This window comes from Diadema antillarum, unplaced genomic scaffold (assembly GCF_040938485.1).
Source record: "Diadema antillarum isolate AM-2024a unplaced genomic scaffold, OU_Dant_1.0 seq00000491_RagTag, whole genome shotgun sequence".
NCBI lineage: Eukaryota > Metazoa > Echinodermata > Echinoidea > Diadematoida > Diadematidae > Diadema > Diadema antillarum.
In genome coordinates this window covers 748,672-773,424 of record NW_027271452.1, presented here as the reverse complement: position 1 = coordinate 773,424, position 24,753 = coordinate 748,672, and the positions used below count along the sequence as shown (strand labels likewise).

The 24,753-nt window shown below is 36.7% G+C and overlaps 1 protein-coding gene across 1 annotated transcript; it reads left to right on the top strand.

Annotated features, from left to right (window-relative positions):
- Window positions 1-514: 514 nt before the first annotated feature.
- Window positions 515-24,504, top strand: LOC139733784 (cysteine-rich protein 1-like). Its single transcript, XM_071644589.1, has 4 exons — window positions 515-896; window positions 21,173-21,267; window positions 23,156-23,210; window positions 24,057-24,504. Exons 1-4 carry the CDS (start codon window positions 857-859, stop codon window positions 24,110-24,112), a joined length of 246 nt encoding a protein of 81 aa, XP_071500690.1. The 5' UTR covers window positions 515-856; the 3' UTR covers window positions 24,113-24,504.
- The last annotated feature ends 249 nt before the right edge of the window (window positions 24,505-24,753 follow it).

Genomic DNA, 24,753 nt, shown 5'->3' with positions numbered 1-24,753 from the left:
GGCGGATGGAATTCGAACAGAATCCTCTTGCGAATTCTGTGAGCGAGGTGAATAACTTGGTCTACGTATTTTAATCACGAATGACATTGTTCTTTTTCGTATACATTCTATTTTGACTTTTTGATCTTGTCGGGCTTTTTTCCCCAGATGTGTAACAGTATCTTTCTATGAGACTGCTTGATGCATCATGTGCGCATGCGTGATTTCTGGTGCCAATAATGGTGGGGCGCGCCCTCTCCAGCGCCAAGCACGAACAGCGAAGATTTTGACTGTCCCCATCACACAGGACCAAACCTGAGTGAACGCTGCGTGAGAAGTACCGTACAAACACGTCGATACTGCTGGCCGTTGAAGCATGTTTTTAGATTCTTGGTCACACCCACTCATTCGGCCAGGAAACCTTGCACACGGAAAGATTGCACACGGCACTCTAAAAATCAGGTGAATAGTCTTTCATTTGTTATATGTGATGTAGATATTTCTTGCCCCGAGTATAAAAACTCGTTAACTTACTCGCTTTTAATTCAGTATATGAGAATTTTCAGAGTTCAGTGTGTATAAAATCAAATGAGTTAAAAACTGGTGTGGTTAATTCTGCATTGTCACAGGTTAAAGCAGTAACCGTGTAGTTTCTTTACTGGATAGAGCTCATTCAGAGGTCTGTTGGTTTAAACCAGCATCAAGGATTGCGCGGTTTTGGATAATATCGACTACACCTCGTGTACAAAAGCCACACAATCTCCTACTGCAACCTGTTCATAATTAGGGAAGAGTTGTTGTCTGCTAGCTGTGCGGAACCAAGAGTGTCGGTTGATTTTCTCCAAGATCTAGAAAATACGACCAATTAATATCCACCATGCCGAACTGCCCCAAATGCAGCAAGCAAGTATATTTCAGTAAGTATATATATTGAAGCGTTGATATGACCAATAGTATTTTGATATACCGGTACATCTGTATACCATATGTGTGCTGCGCATACTAGTATCACACACGTATGGGGCTAGGATGATAAGAGTGTCGGGCACAACTCTGTATGTATGTTACTGTACCTGCAAAGGGAAAAGGACGCACTGACTGACGCACTGCACTGCAATTGGCTTTGCCGTGCAGTGGTACTCGCATTTCGCAGGCTGTCGGCAGTAGGCTGGCTACCCTGTTTAGCTAATCGAAGCAGCACTGCCCTATATAATCGCATTGGGCACATACTAACATGCTGTACTAACTGTTGGTAATTCCCTACAACTTACATGTGGTAGTGGTCACATTATGTTCTATCTCGCTCGATGCTCGGAGCGCGAGCGTGGATGACACTAGGTAGGAATTGTGTGACAAGGCAAAGAAAGAGCATGCATTTATTAAGGATCTTAAACACCGCTGGTTGGTTACCTGTACGAGCTGTGCAATGTATTTATTCTATGATGCCATTTCAGCCACCACAGCTAAGTAATCTGAAAATATTAGTTTGTGAAAAATAAAAAAGAAAGAGGCTGGAAGAGTAAAATATAATGTAGGCCTACACTACAGTGAGATTTGATTCTGAATTCAAGTGATTGAAGTATCTTGGTTTCTTGGCACAAGTGCAAAACACTGTAGTATTGACATATTATTTATATATCATTTCGGTTCTTCATTTTGGAGGATCTAAAAATTTTATAAAAAGTTATTCTATTGCTATTGGCAGTATAGTCAAGTATGTGGACTAGCCTGATAATACTACCACCACCCCCCCCCCCAAAAAAAACAAAACAACACACACACACATAAAACCTAAAAACTGACAAAGAACACATGTATGCTTAATGTGCCATTGGCAAGGTTTCTGCATGAGGTGATAAGGCATTATTGAGGATATATAAAAGAAAATTAATCCTTTCTTATTACAAGCAAGGATTTCAGTCATATAAAAAAGTGCAGTTGTATGATTGGTATAGTCAAGGCTGAAACTTTTGTGTCAGAAAAGAATATAATGATATGTTCAGTAAGGTACATATGTCAGATTTGTGATCACATCTTGCATTTGTAGTTGAAATAGTATGTAATATCACAGATTTTGAATAGTTTTCCAAATATTTAGACAGAGGCCTACATATGATACAGAAATGTGAATATAAGCAATAAGATCAAATTATTCTAAAATAACCTTTGTGTTCAAAGATGACTTTTTATTTTTATATCAATTCCATCTCTTATGTATTCATCATATTCATCAAAGATAAGCAGAAAGTCATATCTTTCCTTGTATCATATTATAGGGCCTACCTGTGCAGGGGCCTAATGTCAGATGCATTGCACCCTTACGCAACGTGTGCATTTTGTTTGTGCCATAAGCATTTCTATGACTAAACCACCATTAGGAAATGCTGGCAACACCTGAATTTATGAGTCAAAGTAAGTTTGTTACTCTGTAATAAATACAGTATATATGGGCAAGTCCAAGATAACACGCACGTTACGTATGGGACATTCAGAGACTTTTATGACCTGAAAAATAGTGTTAATGGCCTTTGATCATATTGAACTTCATCATGGTGATTGATATCTAGGAGAAGTATAATCATGTAAAAAATTGAGAAAAATGACCTTGACAATTATATTCTAGAAGAGAAAATATGTGCCGTTACGTATGGGACCAGAAAAATGTTGTTTTTTGGAACATTTTTTTCAACCTCAAAACTCTCTGAAAGTATATCATTCTACAACTTGTAACTCACCGTGATGAAAGTCACAACACTCAAGATTATCACGGGTAAGTTTCATGTCATTAGGTAAAAAGCTCTAATCACAGGTTCTAATTAAAGACAGACATGACGTGTTACGTATGGGACAGTTACGTATGGGACAGTTTGTCCCCCATTCATTTAGTGTGTGAAGAACCATGTTTATGGGTATTTTGCATGATTATTGAAGTAAAATCAGTTGAAACTACTCAAATACTGATCCAGATTGTCAAGGAAATAATATTTCCCAAATATTCACCATCATAATCATATTCAATCATATTTTTATATTTTTATGACCAACCTAGGTATGCATGCCCTTTGTCCCCCATTCGTTTAGTGTGTGGAGAACCATGTTTATGGGTATTTTGCAAAATAATTTTGCAAAATACCCATAAACAAATTTTTGCATAATTGTTGAGGTGGAATCACTTGAAATTACTCAAATACTGATCCAGATTGACAAGGGAACAATATTCCCAAGATATTTACCATCATAATCACATTCAATCATATTCTATATTTTTTATGACCAACCTGAGTATGTATGCCCTATTTTTATCAGGATAGTTACTACTGAAAAATTGAATAGTTTTAAAGTGTTTACTTCCATTGATGAAGGGCAGTTTGCCATTTAGTTTCAATAAATAACAACTTGACACAAGAAATATTAAGTTTGATAAATAAGCAATACCTGCTGCGTGGAACCCCAGTGATTGAGTAGATATATGATGTCTGTCTAGCAGTCAGGTCATTGATTCGAGTCACACCTCAGTATGTATACCCATGAATTTTGTTGTGGCTACTACTGAAAACTGAATAAGGACAATTTGTGTATCACTTGCAATTTAAAAAAAAAAAATCATATTTACTTTTTTTTTCTATATACATGTATATCACAACCATTTCAAATTGGATCTCCATCACATAAACTTTGAATTCCTCTAGTCTGAGGATTTTATGCTCTTAAGTAATTCATATAATTGGTTTCCAATCATCTCTTTAAATGTTGAAAACTGAATCCCCATTTCTACAAAAAACTATACCATCCCTTTAATGCTGATTTTTCATTGTGTATTTTGCCATTTTCCCCTCCCCCTTTCTGAAAATTGTTCAGTCAAGTTCATGTATTGTTTCAAGTGTCTATAACTCAAAAAGTAGCTACAATGTTGGGATGCTTTCTTCAGGATGATTGACCATTTGTGTACTGAGAGACCTTCCCAGCTAGCTACATGCATTCACATGCAATATATATGAGGATGTCCCATACGTAACGCATTTGTCCCATACGTATCATTATTTCAATGCCTAATAAAAGATATTTCGTTTACTTTTTTTTCTTTTTTTTTCTGGTATTTAATTTCTCTAAACTATAAATTAGAACTTTCCAAAAGGGCATTAAAATAACCTTAGCAATTTCAGAAAAAACCTAAAAAAATGACCTCATTTTGTTACGTATGGGACATCTCATGATAGGACACGAGCTAATTTGCATAATCATTTGCATAATCCCTAAATTTTCATACCAAGTTAAACTATGTGATGAACTTCTTATGTCCACATATTAATCAAATATTATTTGCTTTCCTTTGAATTAATATGAATTTTTATAAATGTCCCATACGTAACGCTGTGTTTCACATTTATGCAAATGGAGCCCTTGAAATTTGCATAAATTTACATAATGTCATTTTTTCCTCCACGGAAATCAAAACTTCAACTCATAAGCTTCAAAATGATACCAAACATGTCAATATTGAGCAAAGATGAAATTTTGCCTTCTGAGGGGACCTTATCTTGGACTTGCCCATATACAGTCTTCACTTGATAATCAGAAACCGGTTGTACAGGAATACTGCATTTAAGTTCAACTAGAGGCTGCATTTTTTAATGTGTTATTTGCATTTGTTATTATGTTGAGGTGCTTGTAAAATGTGGTATACAACTGTATATTATTTTGACTAGTGGATATTATCTTTTCAAATTTCATCCTATAAGGTACTGTAAGAAGTGAAGAATAATGCGTATGTACAACTGTACATACCATTGTGTGCATATTGCACATCATATGCTTACCGGTAGATATTTGTGGTCTTATAGAAGCAAAATATCCCCTTAAAATATCCCCCTTTTCACAGGAGTAATCAACTAATAACATGATGACACTTAGTGACATGCAATGTTGAAGTAGACCTTTGAAAAAAATAATGGATGTGATTCTTTTGACAAAATAAACCCTGTTGACTGTGGAGCCAAAAGCATTTAAGTTTAATGTAATGCCGTAATGATTTTTACAGCTTCAGAAAATTATTGGTGATAGTGAAAGCAATGCATTTCAAATCATTCCCTTGTTATTGGCAATGAGTAAAAGTTGTTTGACATGCTCATTGCAATTTGTTAACTACATGAAGGTAAATGATTGTAAAATCTAGCCTTGATCAAGTGTAAGTAATTAAATACATTAAAAAACAACCAAGGAGAAAGCTGTTTGTTGTGATAGCGAGGAATGCAAACCGAAATTCATTGATACAAGAGTGAATTTCCTGTCAGAATGCCATTTAATCAGTTCTTGTATATGAGATAAATCAACTGATTATCAAATCTGAAAATAACATGAAATTTTGTACTAATAATCCATGCAGGCAAACCAACACTAAGACTATGACTAGGCTGTGACCAGAGCTTGTGGTCATTATCATAATTATATGAAAACACTCTGCCTCTGTTTGAGTTATCCAAGCAAATTCATCATTATCAAGTTTCAAGTGGGAACTAGGACTGCAGTAGCACAAATTTTGCTCTGGTTTTGGGTTTAGTGTTATGAGCCTTGAGTCAACATGACCTCTATGATCCTGAGTGTTTAGGCACACCCAAAACCAGAATCTACACGCCCACACAGTGGTCTCTAAGGAAGGGCTTGGCTAGAAACAAATATTTCGTTCTTTCAGGACAATTTCTCATCACATTTCAGTTGATTGAAATTCACCAAGTGAAATCAGTCACAATAATATCTGGAAGTTTCATAAGAATAAGATACTGAATAAGAAATATTGGCAAAATAATATGCATTTTAAAGTTTTTACATATATCTAGAGAATAGATGAATAGAATCTTGAAGTTGTGCATAATATATACAGAATACTGAACATGTGGTATATTTACAAATGGTGGTTTAATTTTCACAAGTTTCGCCACTTAGCCGATATTTGCCAAATTGGCAACTTCGGGAAGATAGTTCCTTGTTTAACATTAAGTGCATGGCATTTTTTATCATCTCAAAGGTGGAATATCAGTATTTTTTTTTCTCTCAGTAGTTATGAATGTGATGATTCTTCTTTCTCATTCCATAATGTGGTTCTCACTCACAAATTCAACCAGTCTGAAAATTGCCGTACTTGAAAGTGTCATTTACGAAATGTCAGATATAATGAGAGCACATACATGTAATAATGTAGATTGTGTCATTCATATGAAGATATGCATTGTCCCACTCATTACACACTCTCACACACTTCAATAGTTAAAGGATGAAACACTAATATATGAATATATGAGTTGAGTGAATACAGTAACAGTAGTAGAATACTTCAATGAAGTTTGAGCTAAAAATCGTAAAATCTGTTCAAAAGTTATGAATTTTCAAAGTTTTGGTGCAGCCTTCTCTGGATAAAATGACTACAACAATTTATGATGTCAAAGTTGGACAAGTATATAGAGAAAATATAGCAATAATATTCCTAACTTTTGAATGGATTGTCCACTATTAAATTTGCATGATGTGTTCTACTAACATTTGTACATTCACACAATGTATAATACACAGTACCTATTTCAGTTTCACTCTCCTTTCAGGAAAGTTACATTATTATTTCACCCACATGACAAAGAATGGGTCCGTCTGTTCGTTGCTGCTTTCAGTCTCTGTGTATATGTTATCTATACCTCCATACAATAGATGTTGCTAATTAGTTTGAAAGATATGATATGGAAACAAAGAGTAAGGTAAGGATTCCAAGCTTTTGTTAAAAAATGCACTCTTGAAATGAATTGTGTTTCCTCTCCTGTCTACATAATCATACTTGGGGATCATTGATCACATTACCAATAGATATAAGCAGGCATTGTTTCATACAGGACCAAGAGTAATTTTGTACCCTTGTTCTATCTCCACCTCTTGAGTTCTCTAAATATTTCTTTGTCTATCTGTTTATCTATAATGTCATGTGCTGGCACTGATACAGGTACCCAACCATGCTGAAGTGTCTTTGATTTTTATCTTCACTCCCTCTTGCAGATGCCTGCCATAAATAGGAATAGTGTGTTTTGTCTTTTCTCTCTGGCAGTTTCACCTTCTGAACTCGCATGAAACAAACATAACCTCAAAACAGGTGCAAGTTCAATCCCGTGAAGAGAATTAAAACATTTCTTGCTGGGTGCAAACTTGTAAGGAGATCTTTTTGAAGGAGTGAATAGTTTGTGAAAATTTTGTCATGTCTTCTTTAACACTCTCTCTTCTCACAAGATGTATCTGTGTTGCTGTAAAAGAGCCATTATTAATTTGTTTGCCTTTACCATGCAGACAATGAGTATCTTCTTGCTCCATGTAGGTGATCCTATCAAAGCTATAAAATGCAACCACCTGCCGGGATTTTTTGTCAACATTATCCAACTTTTAGAATAGCATTACTCTCACCCCACAATAGGAAGAGGTTATGTTTGCTCACCAGATACACACACTGAAGTGTGATGCTATTATTGTACATTCAAATCAAATTCCTCAACGTTCTTGAGGCTGTGTTTTGAAGAGCCTGACTGTTTGCAGTGGCACGGCTATGGCCCTCTTAACAAATCTTATTGTGTACATGTAAATATGTACTGCACCCAGTCAGAACAAAACCGTCCCCATCAGCTCGTTAAGATCTTCACAAATGGATTGCACAAGTTCTTGATTTCATGGATTACTTTTTTTGTAGTTTGTTCTAACAAGGTGCCTGCACCTCAGAAGAATATAGTGCTGAGATTGATAACTCATATTTGCTGTTATGCCAACAATATTTGATAAGGGAGTGGATTTGTCTCTAGATAAACATATCAACACTTGCCAAGTATTCGGTGTTTAGGCTGTATACTGTTTTACCAAAATTACTGTACCAAAACAAAATACAAAGTTTAATTTTCTTTAGCCATTAAATGTATGTTGGTTAGCGACAAGGATGTTTCTTCATTTGCAAGATTGTCAACTTAGACAAGTGCCATGAACATTTTTTGTTTCAAACAAGAGAGAAAAAATAAACAGACTTGTTATACCAAGTGCCCTTATCCCATTTGAGTTTCTTGTCCGTTGAGGACAAACTTGTGTAATTATGTGTAAATTTTGCCTGTGAATGCACATTTGGAGTGAATGAAGGCAATCAACCACCTAATAGGAATTGAGACATTCAGTTAATGTCTGAAAATACTTTGGCATTACCAGAACTAGATCAAGACAGCCTACTTTTCTTAGGTGCTGTAATAAGCTGCTCCATTTAAGCCTTACACATCCTCTGAAGGTCAGGTGTTATTGAAATCATGAAGGTTGTGCAGGCTGACACTGAAAAGTTTCCTTGCTTTATCTTTATCATTTTTTGTTATCATTTTTACACAGTCCAAAGACTGTTCTCACAAGTTAGATGAGGAAAAAAAAATGATATGTTGGGCTGAGAGGTTTAGATGCTTGTACGGGTAAGTAGGCCACAAATACAAGTGCATGTCTGGAGACCTTACAATCTGAAAGGAGATAAAGCCCACAGAATAGTACTAGCTTAAAAAAAAAACACCAAAAAAAACAACCACCCAGTACCAGTCAACTAGTCCGCAGATATCCCACGTTCACATTAGCCTCTGCGTTGCAGGGAAGTCCTGCATTACAGGACTTTCCCCTCCAAAATCATAATTTTAGATTACTGGTGAAGAACCTTACAGTAAAATGAACATCGCCCATATGTGGGAAACACTGAGCCTGAGAAATGTTGGTGCTCACAAATTTTCACTTTTTAAAATTTTCAGGTTTAAATAAAAAACAAACTTTTAGCATCTATTTTCAGCCGAGTTTTGTCATGGCTTCATATTTCTACAAGTCAGGTTCTCTAATATCACACAAGATCATACACCTCAGATTTTTCAAACTGGAAATGTTGTGAAAAAGAGGATGCAATGTTAAGGCAAGGTAAGTTCAGTACAAATATCATCACCACCGAGCACCACTGTCTATAATTCATTGGAGTTTAAGCAATGATTTAAAGGAAATGTAAGAGGCATAGAGTCTCATGTTGGATCATTATTACCAGGGTAGACAGTTTTATGATATGGTAATCAGGGATGCTGTGTGAGTAGAGCAATCTATACTCATATTTTCTTCAGTGTGTCTACAAGAGTTAATTGGAAATACATTTCAGTCCAAAGAAATATCAGTGAGTGGACCATGGTACAGACACAATGTATTTTAAAGTCTGCTTGGGTCTGTCTTTCTCATTCTAATTTGGGATGGAGAGGGAACAGAGGGGGGAGGGGAGGCATCAAAGAATGAATCATGGTTTCATTGCTATCCTAGACATGACTGTGGCAAATAGCTGCCAATCCCGATGATGGGGGGAATTTGTTGGTGTCTTTTCAGCCAGCTAGCCAGTATCTAGGCCAACCAATTGACCATGGTGTAAACAGACAGAGGAGTCTGGGGAGTGGGAAGGTGTCACATGACTAACTGGCTGGACTCCTTTCCATTTCTGTCTGGAGACTCTGGAGACTGGCGTCCGGGCACAAGAATTTTATTGTCCGTAGATATTACCCTGGTTTGCACCTGTGTGTATGGTTCCACATATATGATAATTACCGGTACTTATGCATGCTCGTGTTGACAATATTGGGCAATGTCACATTAAACAGGATATAGAATGATGTGAGTTGGCTACTACTTTGGCACTACATACATTGTTTATGTCAAAGTTCATAAGCAGCATGATAAATTGTTGCTAAGATGTTGATATAGAGGAGCAAAATACTTTTTAAAAAAAGTAAGGAAATGTGACTACAAGAGTGGAAGAAGTAATTGAAAACACTTGAACTGAGAGATAGGATTTTAGTTGATGCTGTGGAAGCCATTCAGTCGTGTTTACTCTGGATCAGAGCAAATGCGTAATGTGTTTGTATGGTTGAAATTTACAGTTTGACATCCAGCGTAATTAGGAGACTTTATCTGAAGCTCTGCCCTGTAGATGGCTGACGGTTGCCATGGTCAAGAGATGATGAGATAAGAAGATAGAGATGGTATCAAACACGATTGGCAACCTTCAAGATTAACATGTGCAGCAGAATTTGGAAATACTTCCAGTAGTGGGTGCATGTCTATACATTATCATCTATCATACTTTTGGTGGAGGGAGGTAGATGGGTCTTTTCAGCACATGTAAATGAAGGATTTCACCATTGGAAAGTCCTTGTAAGAATTCATTAGAATCACGCCTGTAGCAGAGATCAGAGAGGGGTGACTTGCTGTGATTTGTCTTGAGGCTAATTAGTTGATGTATATCAGAAAGTAGAATTATAACACTGTACATACTCTGATGAAAGCAATCTGGAATATATAGAATATACAGTATAAGGATAAATCTGTATATGTCACTTCAGTTGTACAGGAAAAGCACCAAAGAAGATTATTATGAATTTTGCAAATGAAAAGAAATACACCAGTACTGTATAATTCAAATGCAAGATAATAAATGTAATGTCCATCTACAATAGCTGCGACAGTACTGACACAATCATATGAATTATGCAAATGAAATACATTGGTGAGATACAAATGTACTTGCATTTACACATATTACTGGAGCAATTTGTATATTATACAGACAGACAGACAGACATATATAGACATGAATATATAGTAATACAATATTGATAATAAGCCTTTGAAGTGAGTTTTGAGAGGTCCTTTTCTGTTCACTTTAGGAACAGGTCCATGCAAGTATTAGGACAACCACAGCCTTTAATAGCTCTACACCTGAACCTTGAGGCAAAAAATCCATAATGCCACAATCAGTACACCTTGATGTACAGGCTGTCACCAGTTCTTCATACATGTATTTCCTGTCATGTCAATGGCATGCATTCCACAATCACCAAGGTAACTGTGAATTTCCAATTTCTATTTGGGAAATAAACAGGGCTACTGGTCTTGTATCATCATGAGTCATATTCCATTAATGCTGTGCCTTTGTACTAGTGCTATTGATATCACATAATTTCATTAGTGAAGGGAGATATCCTGGGTGTCGGCAAGCTGCAATTGTTTGCTGATTGACGTCAAACACTTGTGGTCGTGCAAAGTCACACCCAAATGTGCATTCTTTCCGGTTTATTCGGAAGGAAGAATGGGCACACAATGCCCCCACCCCATCCCCCCCCCCCCCCCCAAAAAAAGAAAAGAGTGTATCATCTTCTCCAAAAGAGATTCCCTTTAGAAAATTGATTGTGGAATGCTACAGTGAAGGGTTTGTGACAACAGAGTAGGCATAATGTGTGCTCTGTAAATTAGCCACACAATTCCTAAGTCATAAGTCAGCATTCCATACTCAGTATACTTACTACTCATCGGAATCTTATCTTCTTTGCATGTACATATATGTATGTACATGCATCAGATGCATGTATCTGCTGTTTTTGAGTTGGGATATAAAGTATATAGTCACTACAAACCAGAAGTCTTTATGAGTGTCGGAGCAGGAACTAAAGGCAAGAGCGTTGTAGACATCGATTACAATGGCTTAGTTCTGTTTCCTAGGATGTAATCCACAAATGATACCAGGCAGGACCCATATAAAACATAATTTTATGTATTCTCTCCTTTTCATCTCAAAGACAAATAGAGAATATTTCATGATTGTCATAGTCTGAGCTTTTAAACCGTTTCTTAACCCGTTGAGGACGAGTCCCGAGTATACTCATGCAGGTGTCTATGGGAAATGCGTGTTGTAGAAAAATCATTCCGTCCTCAACGGGTTAAATGTTGCACTTCGTAAGTCCTGATTATCCTGTTTGTATGACAGGAATAACAGCTAGTCCATCAATGGCAAATATTTCTGCCTGAGCCATCATGTGCTCTCATAGTGGACAATCTCTTTAGGGTGAGATCAGTGTGGCGCCTTCTCCAGAAATACCTGTCGTGCAATTACAAGAAGTTTAAAGGTCCTGATTACCTTTGGGAACAGTGATTTAAAAAATGTTCAAGATATGACATTGATGCATATCTATGTGTAGGTCTGTTATAACACAAAACATCCTATCATATAACAATTTTGCGATAAAACCTAGAACATAAGGAGATATCTGTATTTTTCTCAATAAACCGTAACTGATGGTTTATTCTGGAAACATTTTATTACAACTACTGTTCACATTTTGTGTATTCAACAATACTTAACATCGATTTTACCAATTCAAATTTTTACAGTGGTTGTTTCTATCCCTAACTCACATTTTAGAACTACATGTATTTTAAAGCACTAATGCTGGGTTTTTGCTTCATCTGCAAATGGTAAATTATGCCTTTAAAGGGGATGGCTAGTAACCGATTAGTGGGAATCAGTGGGAATGCTGAGGGATGATTGTTCCAATCTTTGTGGGATTCATTTAAGAGTACATTATATATCTACTGTTGTGTGAAAATTATTTGCTTCAGAACGGTCTCATATTCAAGTAATGTGCAGATTAATGCCCCGTCACTGACCAGGGACGCTTACCTGGAAGCATTAAACTGCACATTACTTGAATATGAGACCATTCTGAAGCATATAATTTTCACACAAGAATAGATATATAATGTACTCTTAAATGAATCCCACAAGGATTGGAACAATCATTCCTCAGCATTCCCACTGATTCCCACTGATCAGTTACTAGCCATCCCCTTTAAGAGTGTCCTCGCCCTTTGCTCTCACAGCTCTGTGACATTTAGAGAGAAAGAGAAGTTTATCTACATTTCAGGAAGACTCAAAGAATGTTATATTTGCAAAGATATGCTAAGTGGTAATATGGGTGTCAGATGTTAAGGGTTTACTGAACTTGGAAAGATATGAAGATGTGAAGGATGTTAATGGGGTGTTAGATTGCCGGATTACATGCTTCAAATTAGGCCTAATTGTTAAGCATTGATCTGTTTTCTATGGATGTTTGCCAAATAAATGTGACATGTGCACAGGGTTGCTTCAAGCGTTAGTGGCTATATGGAAAGCTTGATTTTGATGTTTCAGTGGAGTGAATACTTGAGCTGTAAACCAAATTCATGTACCGGGCGGTATAAGAAAACAAAATCAATTGTAGGGATCATGGATTCTTTGCAGAATTAAGGGGGCGGGGGGAGGGATATGGACAAATGTATAGGCCTATACGGTAGGATTCCACCCTGTATATTTGAGCAATAAATCCTAAAAAATAGAATAGTGCAATTTTTATGTTTCCTCATGGTTTGTATATATATTTCAATGATTTGCAATTCACGTTTTGAATGGAGAAAGATCTGCACCTATAGTACCTGCCTTTATAAAAAAAAAGGAAAAGAGAGAAAAAGATATATCAGCCAGGAGCCTATGTACTGCTTCTATAGTGCCAGCTAGTGTTAATGCCATGTATACAAGAAGCAATTCAACTGCTGTGTGAGGCATAGGAAATGGAGCATAAAGAACAGATGTTGGTTGTGTTTATGAATGGGCCTTTCACAGCTGCTATCAATACTGCACCATGTAGCCATTGAAAAAGACGGACAAATATTTGTGAGAGGCAGATAATATGCCTGTTTATTCTGTGCACAAATGAGAAAGAGAGATGATGAAGCATAAAGCATATAAAACTCATCTGGTCGTCTTTACTGGAGCATTAAATGACATTTCTTGGCAAGTTAAAGGGGAAACATTCCTTTCTACCATATTTTCAAAGTATGATTTTAGATACTTTGAATTTTCTTTTGTAGTGACAGTAAAGTTATTATTGTTTTAATAGTGTTCATGATAAATCTTAATTCTTTTATAATACTTGTGTCATTTTATCATTATTATCATCTTATTGCCTGTAAAAGCACACATACTATTTATATCAGTACTTAAGTCATGACATGAGGATAGATTTTTTTTTAGATATCATTATAATGATCAGAATCATATATATATTTTTTCAATCAGGATAATCAGGATTATCATACATGGTATTATATATTTGACATAATATTTTCTTTTCAATTCTGCCTTTTGCCATCTTTTCAAAACTTCCACATTACTAATTTTACCAAGATTCTAACTGATGCAGATCAACCATGCCTGTGCCCACACAAATATGCCGAAGTCATGTTCATGGTTATTGTTATTGTATTGTCTGTCAATTTCATCAGGTATGTTAATGAGTCGTATGCAACACTGCCTCCCTACCCTAACCTCACCCCATCCTCATTTGGAGAGTTATTAAGCAGCGGAGCGATAGGCACATCTGCTACCATGCTGTTTATGTTGTATGTGCAGTGGCGGATCCAGAGGGGGGTGCACCAGGCGCACACCCCCTCTTTATTTTTCGTTAAAAAAAAGAAATAAAAAGGCAAAAATAGGGGGTGCGTGTACTCCCTTTAATTTTGCAAAGGCTTCTCCCCTTTACGGAATTCCTGGATCCACCCCTGTATGTGTGTATACAGGGCTCAACACAATTTTTTTTTTCTCTGGTGGTGTGTTTGTGCCACTAGAATCATTAAATCTGAAATTTTGGTGGCTGGAAAAAGAAATGCAGTGCCCAAACATCTTTATAAGAGGAACATAGCACCCCCTGCATCTTGAATACATTGGGACACTGCTAATGTTGAGACCTAGTACAATGTATATATATATATATATATATATATATATATATATATATATATATATGCCACTACCACTCTTTTTTAGAATATACTATTGCTTTCTTTCTATTACTGCTGCTAATACTCTAACTTACAATAACAACAACAACAACAACAACAACAACAACAACAACAACAACAAAAACTACTACATGTACTACTACTTCTACTTCTTATACTCATACTTACAGGGCTGCCAACACTGGAAACTAGTTGAGAGTGAGACTCCCATAGGCCAATGCTATAATTTAGGAGTCAAAATGAGTGAGATCAATAGAAATGCATGCAAATGAAATAAAGTTTTAGAGTGAGAAAGGACCAAAATGCGTGAGTCTCACGCTCAATGGGTGAGAGTTGGCAGCCCTGTACTTATTCTATTTACATTAAATCCCACACCTGTGATTTCAAGTAGAAATTATTTTTAACTGTATTCATGAAAAAATTTGACAAATATAAATGCAGTTATTCTGTCCATGGATAAAATTTGCTCAGAATCATGATCATGCAAACTGTGCAACTGATAGCACAGTTTGAATGAAATTATGATGACAAAAAACAGAACCAAGACAGTGTTTATCACATCAGACTGCTCTAAACTGCCTTCATCTTCTCCTTTCACAATCACAATGTGGAAACCTAAGGATAGAATCCATGCATGCACTCAAGAGTTACATGGTCAACATGTGATAGCAGTTCTATAAGGAGTTTGTTTTCCCTTTGAATGCATGCATGGTCGACACATAGCATTCAAAGGGACCTTCACCATAGAATATGTGCCTGTCCTTCTTGCGTATTGTGCTCCGGTTGGAGACCATTCATTGAAACATGCAGGGCTAGAATGATACTGTCATGAGGATTGCTCGCCTTGTGGGTTTGAATGTCCATGCTATGACAAAAGCGTGAGTGCATATGGGTGCTGGGTGACCCTGGAACAGTTGGAAATTTCTATGGCCACACAGACACAGAGCCACACATATCCTCCAGCAATCCCTTTTCTCCACTGAGGCATACATCCTTAGCAGACACAATTCAAAGAAATCATTCCCCTTGAAAGCTCAGGTGGAAGATTATAATTATATAGCCTGTCTTCCAGCCTGCCAAATGTTTTCTCTCATCATGTTCCAGTGGAGTGCATTCTTTATGATCAGCTGTGAAATATCAATAGAAGGAGAGAAAAAAAGATTTATCTGCAGAACTATTGTTTTGTGCTTTCAGGACCATAAGGAAACAAAATTATAAAAGTCTATTACTCTACCATGAGGAGCAAATTACCTGTAGAAAATAAAATGATTTTTTTGGACATATATTTTGATTAGTTCTTAAGTACAAAATTGTGTATATTAATTCATGTCCTTCAAAAAAAAAAACCCAAAACAACATATATACTAAAAAGGTTACTCTTCTCTTCTTTGAGTCATTACATTTGTATGAATAGTATTTTCTTTCAGGTTTAAGAAATTGACAAGACCTATGTGGGGGGGGGGGGGGCAGAGGAGTCCACAAATTGTGGAGATTTTCATAGTATTTTCATGCAGTGGAGTATGATTTGTTCACAGAATGGAATTATTTTATGGGAAAAGAATGTAGAATCAGACATGTTGTTAAATTGAAATGGAAGCCCATTCATACATTGACATTGAAGTATTGTTTCTAATTAGTTTAGTATGGCTCGAAGAATTTAAGTGTTGTCCTTTTTTTTTTCCAGTGGATATAGAGTCAAACATTTAGTAAACCGTAAGTGAGCGAAATATGTTGATGATTTGAAATGTACACTGTGGCAGCTGGAATGTGAATTTCTGTGATCAGCAGAGTTAACTGCTTCACTAATATTCAATCAATATTTTATTTATACTGAAAAGAATATGAATAGGCAGAGACAGATCATTCAAAACAGGGAAAGTTTATTGATGTATAAGTGTATATTTTCACACTGAGTTTGAAAGCAGTATGCAGAGACTTGAATCTCTCAGGTACTTAATACCCAACCCCTTAAAACATTATGTTGTAAATAGCACATAGTTAAAGAGCAATAGTGTGTTACAAAGCACACATGTATGGCACCCAGAAGCACTTATGTAAAGTCATATAAATCCATTATTTAATTTTACTAGCATCAGTTCTACATATGTACGCACATACCATCAGATTGAGGAGGCCCATGAAAACCCCAGCATGGATTTATTGCTGTGTTTTCCATCACACCTCGTATATATCAGCATATAGTAAGCTCATTTTAAAACATTTTTTTTCAACATACCTACCTTCTTTTGTACATTGCTGCATGTTTGAGCATCATTATGTCATTGAAAGCTTCCATCTTCCTACTGCCACAGTTAAAGGTCCTGTTTACCTTTGGGAACAGTGATTTTAAAATTTTTCATGATATGACATTTAATGCATATGTGTATGTCTGTTCTACCACAAAATATCCTAACACATAAAAATTTTTGCAATTAAGCCTAAAGTATGCAAAGGAGATATCGCTATTTTTCTCATTAAACCATAACTGTAGACGGTTTAGTCTGGAAATATTTTTATATAAATATTGTTCACATTTTGTATATTTAACAATACTTAACATCGATTCAAATTTTTACAGTGGTTGTTTCTATCCATAACTCACATTTTAGAACTATTTAAAAGCACTAATGCTGGGTTTTTGTTTCATCTGCAAATGGTGAATTATGTCTTTAATGTCGAAGACACAGCTCCAGTCAAAATTTAATGGTCTCTATCATTAGTCATCCAGTCTGATGTATGCTTTCTAGTCATACGTTGGGTCCCATTTAACATGTATACACAGGTGTACACAGGTGTATAAGGCCTACATCATAAATTACTTTGGCATGTGTATAATAGAAGAAAATGTTCTTAATCATGCATGAAAAAAAAAGTCAAAACAAACTTACAGCAAGATGTATCCATAGGATGTGTATATACAATGTGCTTTTTGTTAACACTAACATTGATTGTATACTAATTTATACACTTTAAGACAAAGGAATGCTGAGCCCTCTCAAGTGATATTAAAATTGAATGTCTTGCTCGTGTCATTGATTCAGGGGGGGGGGGGGACTAGAGATTAATCAGCTGACCTTAGACAACATTAAGTGATTATGTTCTCAGCGGTGAAAAAGATTAAATCATGTGACCGTGCATAGGATGGTCACATGACCTTTCTCTATTTCAGTCCTCTCACTCGGTTCATTGTCAAATCATTCCAGGAAATTATTTAGATTTATGAATGCAACATTTGCATGAGTACCACATTGGAAAGGTGCAGTAAGATGTCCAACTAAAAACTGATTTCTCTTTCTCTCTTTCCCTCTCTCTCGCCCTTCCTCTCTGTCTTTTTCTTTCTCTCTCTGTCTTTGACCAGTCTTAAAAATACAGCAACAAAGAACAGTGGCGGATCCAGAGGGGGGTGCAAGGGGTGCACGCCCCCTTTTTTAATCATTAAAAACAAAAGAAATAAACAAAAAATGAAATGAAACCCGGAAATGGCACCAGACATATTAGTTGCGCCCCCCCCCCCCCTTTACGGAATTCCTGGATCCGCCCCTGAAGAATACATGTTTATGGGATGATGAACAGTCCAGAACACATCCTCACTGCCAGCCACGCCCTCTTTCCTTCAGACGAGGCCCATACCCCTCCCCCTGTCTCCATGGCAGCCATTATCAATGCATGACTGGTAGTGCATCGCAGACGGTTCAATATGCTTGTCATCATTTTAGACTAATTACCAGTACTGTCTGGTATTGAGTAGTTCTCTTAGTGTTATAACTCCATTGTTCTTGACAGGAGTTTGTGGAACATATTGTAAGTGGTATGAATGATATGTACCCAGAAACAAAGAAAGATGATGGGGGATCTTATTGTCAATATGAATTAATTATGGATTGAATGAAATTTGAGCGACATTACATTCCTAAGCAAAGGGATAGACCTACACCCTGCAATGTACCCATGCCATGAAGCAAGAACCTGGAGAATCAATCAAACACATGAGTGAATATATCAATTCCTGCACACTACAGTAAGTCTAATTAATTGCACAGGTAACCCTGACATAAAGGGATTAATGCCTTTGATATTACCCCTATATTAAAAGTTATCATAAGATAGATGGGGGTGATTTGGAGAAGTCTAATAAAAAAAAAGTTGATAGCGATAATAGATTTTGGTATTATAATGTATTTCTCAGTTCTTATCACAATAATTGTTAATAAAGATATGTTAGATAAAAGTCATCTACTATTATTGTAGATGACTTTTATTTAACATTTTTCAGATACTAATGCCAGAGTTGGTCCATTTAACATGTCACTTGCACATACATGTGTGTATCCCAAAAAAGGGCAAAAAAGAGTGATCACATACTTCAGTGGCTGGCACTGTGTAAGTGAAGGTATAGCTGTAAAAATATTAATGTGCATTTCTTAAAAACCAAGATTTGCAAAAATTAAATGCATGCAAAGTTCTAGTCTGCACTGTATGACTGATCGAATGCCAGAATTTTTAGCAATTTGCAAGAATGTCAAAATGTCGCAAAAAAAGGCTGTCGGCTCCACTTCGTGAAAATATCATGCCGCGTGAGTATCTTACTTCACAGTACAGTGTACTAGCATGCCTGGAGAGGGTACAGGTGCAGTGGAATGGGACAGTCAGTGTGAACATGATTGGATTTGTCTGCCAGCTGTGTGCAGAGGAGCCTCTTACAGTAACTATCACACTCACGTCACCTCTGTGCTGTACCTTGTGAGACTGTTGCATAAAAACTGATACATTTATAATGCCTGATTCCACACTTTTTCTTGCCCAATACAGGATAGGCTTGTATGCCAAAGCAACTGTATAGGGTTCAAAAATTGCATGACACATGTGATAGTTACTGGCTGTAAAAAAAGAAAAAGAAAGAAAAAAAAATATATATGTATGTATATAATATATTATGGCTTGAATATTGTATAGTTTGTTATTATTGTATGAAGTTGTTGCAATGTAAGTTCCATTAGATGATTGCCTGGATGACACTTCATCAGAGACTCCAACCCAAAGCACCTTCTGATCTGGAGATTCTCCCGCCTGTAAACCCCTAGCAAACGGGAGACTCCAAGTTGATGTGTGCGAAGTGCGAAGTTCCTAGGGTACTAGATGCTCTCTGGTGCTATCTAAGGCTTATTTTTTTCAACATACGATAGCAATAAATGATATATCCTTTCCAACGGGAGACACAGAGCCAGGGCGGGAGAAATTAAATCTCTAGCGGGAGAACGGGATATTTTGCAAAAATGGGTTTTCGGCGGGAGATCTCCCATGCTTCATATATGTGTCATTGTTGCTTGCCATGCCTAGAGTGGAACCTATTGCTCACAGGATGGGGTAATGCTATTACATATTTGAATATGTGGGGAGAAATGCCATGTCTCAACAGTCTGGTTGTCTTACTGCCTTGTGTTCCAAATAATATTCCACGTGAAACTATGCAACATGCTTGTTGTCCCAAGTTCCTATACAATTATCTCAAGGAAGAGTGCATTTGATTTGAGTTGATGATGATGTCCTTATGTTGTCATTCTTCCTGTGCATAACCAGGAAATAGAAAGTATGCAGAACCATTCACTCTTTAATATTATGTTTTGATGAAAGGATAATCTTGAGTCTTGTTGAGTGATATCCAGGCTAATTGTACGGGGGTCACTGGGGGCAGAGTGTTATGGGACATTAGTGACAAGATTAGTTTCGATTTGTCCTCAGGACAATTTCTCAGTTTTGTTCCTTGTAATTGTGAAATTACCAAGTGTATTTAGGGTCATTTTGTTGTGGGGAAAGTACATTTAATCAATAAAAACATATCTAATTGGATGAATATGGCCCCTAATTGTTCCAGATCAACTATCGTCATCTCAATTTCTTTATATAAATGAAAGAATGGAGAATGACAAAGAAAACCTTCAAACAGCAGAATAGTTTGCACATCATTGACATTAATTGATTGTTGTCTCTCCTTTTGGTGTAGTTGGATTCATGTTTCAATCAAAATATAAATGAGAAAATAATGACATCTGGTGTCATTAGGACAACCATCCGTTACCTTGTCATAGCCATGCTCTTAAATATACAGAGACATACCATGCTTGGGTGTGGTATATGTCTTATTGTTTATTAAGGAAATATGATTCTACTGAGCTCTGATCGTGTGGGAGTTGGTTGTAACTGTTGCCTTGGAGTCAGTTCAGATCTGTAAATTGTTTTTGTTTTTGCTTTGGTCTGCTTAGCAACTGTTGCTACATCAATTTGAATTTGAAGGTTGGTCATACTATAGTGTTACATTTAAATGTTCCTTGTCATGTTGTAGGTTTATAATATTAGACAAAAGAATGTTACGGTATTTGTAGGCATTTGTGGGCATTCTTTCTGCACAGTGTATGCAGTGGTGATAGTGCAGGTTTTTCATTAGTAACTGAAGGAAAGTATGATGCCGACTGAAATACATGCTGATTAATGGCAATGTTTCTGCCATGTTTGATTCTTGCAGTGGAACAGGCCCTTGCCCTGGGCAAGACCTGGCACAAGACTTGCCTGAAATGCTCTACATGCAACAAGACCCTCACCATTGGCAGTTTTTCTGATGTAAGTATCAGTTAATCACCTATCTACATTATTTGTTTCTTTGTGACCTTCTTTCTCTCTTTCTTTCTTTCTTGATTAGATATCTTGATTAGATTTCCTTTCTTGAAATATATATATATTTTTATTGCACCTCTTTACTCACCAATCAATCAATGTGGAAGGCACAAACCAACATGGTCCTTGACAGCTTATTAACTTTCCATTATTCTGTGCACATAATCTGTTGTGTAAACCATCAGGCTATAGCTTTCAATTTGAAATACATATTGTAATGAAGCATCATGAGAATCTTGATTCAAATTTGCATACATTCTTGCGTGTGAATGCAAACTGGAGTCGCGGAGGGTGATTTGAAACGTAATTCTAATCGTGTCCCAAATGATGGTCCGGAGGTGTTTTCCAATCATATTTTGCCAGAATTAAGTGATGAAATGACCGTGTGACCATAACTGAACTCTAATCGTGCTTTGGGGGCAGAGATTATGGTGTCCTTCCAACCATTCTTGCAGAAAGATGGCTCAAGAGTGATTACTGATGAGAGCCTGGAAAGAAGCCAAATCTCCCTCCTTGCTCAGAAAATCAAAACCACAGAATCCGTGATGCCGTCCTCGGTTGTGTGAATGAATGATAATTGGAATCATAATTGCAATTTGTTTGTAATTCATCATTCAAATTAAACACTTTCAGGATGTGTGAAAGCGCAGATAATCTTTCTCAGATTACCCAATTCATATAAGACAACCCTTTCATTCACACGCACTTAGTTCAGCCAATTTGACTACTTTTGGTGCAAGAACTGCAGTTTGAGCTAATTTTAATTTTTTTTTTTTAATCTGTTATTCTTCATTACAATTTTTTCTGACCTCCCCCCCCCCCCCCCATTCCACAGCCCCTGATAGTGGTGAATGCAAAAGCTCTGTGAAAATTTGAACAATATACAGTTAGAACAGTATGTAGGGGGGGGGGGGTACAACTACCCCTGGTGCCCCAGGTTTTGCAGGTTTGATCCTACTGGAATCAAGTAGTCTCCTGATTTTAGTAATAATTGTCTCTTTTTTTCAGGTGTTCACAGATTTATGTCTTGTAGTTTAATGTATGGAATTACTCCATATGCACCCTCTCACTTCAGGGGGCTAAGTACTGTAGAAGTGGAAATTTTTTAATGATATTAATGCCCATATGCTGGTTTCATGAATTATTAATTCTATAGTGACAGTCTCATTGGTCAATCATCCACAGAATGTTTCCCTACTTTGTGAATGAGGCCGTTGCCCTGTGTGTTGTATTTCATTTTTTTTTTTCACTGTTGACGTTTTTGTGCACCACAGCTGTGTGCACTTGAACTGTTGAAATTAACTACTCGGTAGCAGCACAGCAGCGGTAATGAAAAAAAAGACAGAAAAACACAAGTGATGAGTAGACCAAAGTTTCTGAAATATGAATAATGTTTTAAAATTCAAAATTTACCAATGACATTGCACTTCAAAATTCATCTAGACCTAGTTCATCTACACACTGAAAAAGATAAAATCATGACCCCCTACAAAATACAGAAAATATCTGCGGTCTTATCTTTTATTTCCCTCTGGCCTCATGAAGATATATGGTACCAGACAGTAGATATTGGCCGGTATTTTATGAGCAAGCAGGGGACAACCAATAATATTCTCAGCAGAATTCTCAGATATGTGCTGCATTCATGATATGTCATTTGTTAGATCACCACTGGTAGCGATCTTGAGTGAGATATCCAGGGTACATTCCAGTGATGACCGTTAGAGGGTCAATATGTAGTCGTGATTGCAAATGTGAATATTGGCTGAGAGAATATATCCATTTCCTAGAGACTCTCCCAATAACAATTCATGCTTCCCTTTTCTTTGTGCAGAAAGATGGCCAGCCATACTGTAACCCTTGCTACCAAAAGAATTTTGGTCCTGCAGGTGAGTGACTGCATGAGGCTTTTTAGATCTGTCGTGGGTTGTTGCATGTGTATGTGATTACGGTATACATACCTGCATACCTGCATGTTTTCAAATATAGGCTTCTGCATAATGTTTACTTATTTTTCAATCAGGATGTGTATTCATGCAGCTATGTCATGATGTGTGTATATCGGTAGATTGGTAACTCTTATAAATGACAGTACTTACGGATGAATTGAGTGTCTGGTGTTGGTATGCACATGGCTATCAATCAATAAATCTGCCCTCAAAATTATCTCTGCTTTCATGAGCTGTGTGTTAAAAAATATGTTATGTCACAACATAAAGAGCGGTCCTGGATGTGCAGTATCATTTTATTTGCATTCAAGTTTGATTCACCCTTACATTTGATGGTATATCATGCAAGGTAGGCAACAATAGTCGAGGCATAACATTCCTACGGATAGAAGATACAATAGTGATTAGAAAAAAATTTGTGATCACATTGAAATTTATTGAAAATTATTTTCATTACATCTTTGCCAACTGTCAGTCAAACTGATGTGTTTATCAGCAAGCGCAGTAAGGATTGATAGAATGAAATGTAATCTTCTGGTGACTTGTGAATGTTTCCTCCTAACCACAAAAGACCAGTTATTTTGTAAGATGAGTTCTTGAATCCCGACCTCTCCATTCTTGTTAAGTCATAATCGATGTGGTAAAAAAAAGAGGAAATTCCTTGTACTAATCTCGTCACGGCACAATGTACAAAACCAGTGACGTCATAATAATGTATTCTAAATCAGTGTCTCTCTCTCTCTCTGTGACATTGATATATCTTGTGATGTATGTATTTTTGTCCAGGTGTGCGTGCTGGTTCCGGGGCGGGGACTGCAAACTCATACCAGTGGAAGAAGTAGCTATTCCACAATGAAAACATCAGCATAGCAGCAGGCAACATGTGAATCTACCGACAGAGTGACACCTGTTTGGAGGCCACTGCCAGCTCAAGCCATGACATCATCAATATTAGCTCCACCACTCATCTGCAGCAAATAGCTTGCTAGACAAAATATCATATAGTACATATATAGTCAAGGCAGTTGTTGGAATAGGTACCATATATGCAAGTTTCCGCAACTAGTAAAATTACCCCCCCCCCCCCCCAAAAAAAAAAAAAAAAAAAAAAAATTGACAAAGATAAAAACATGGTAGTCGTGCCATGTCCGCACATTACATTTGTAATCTTAAAGGACACGTTCACCTTCATACGTGTGGATTAAGTGAATGCAGCAATACCAGTAGAACACATCAGTGAAAGTTTAGGGAAAATCGGACAATCCATTCAAAAGTTGTGAATTTTTGAAGTTTCTTGTGACATCACAAGCTGCAGTAGTCTTCTCATACAGCCGTGAGTGTGCAGAAACTTCAAATATAAATTCATGACGTTTGAACGGATTGTCTAATTTTCCTCAAACTTTCACTGATGTGTACTCTTGATATTGCTACATTCTCTCAATTTATATGCATATGAATGAGTATTAACTTGTCCTGTAACTCA

Bases quoted from the DNA above. Each gene is read 5' to 3' on its own strand.
- LOC139733784 (XM_071644589.1), top strand. From the start codon at position 857: ATGCCGAACTGCCCCAAATGCAGCAAGCAAGTATATTTCA. The intron at 21,268-23,155 runs GTAAGTATCAGT...TTCTTTGTGCAG, and splicing joins CCATTGGCAGTTTTTCTGAT to AAAGATGGCCAGCCATACTG. The intron at 23,211-24,056 runs GTGAGTGACTGC...ATTTTTGTCCAG, and splicing joins AAAGAATTTTGGTCCTGCAG to GTGTGCGTGCTGGTTCCGGG.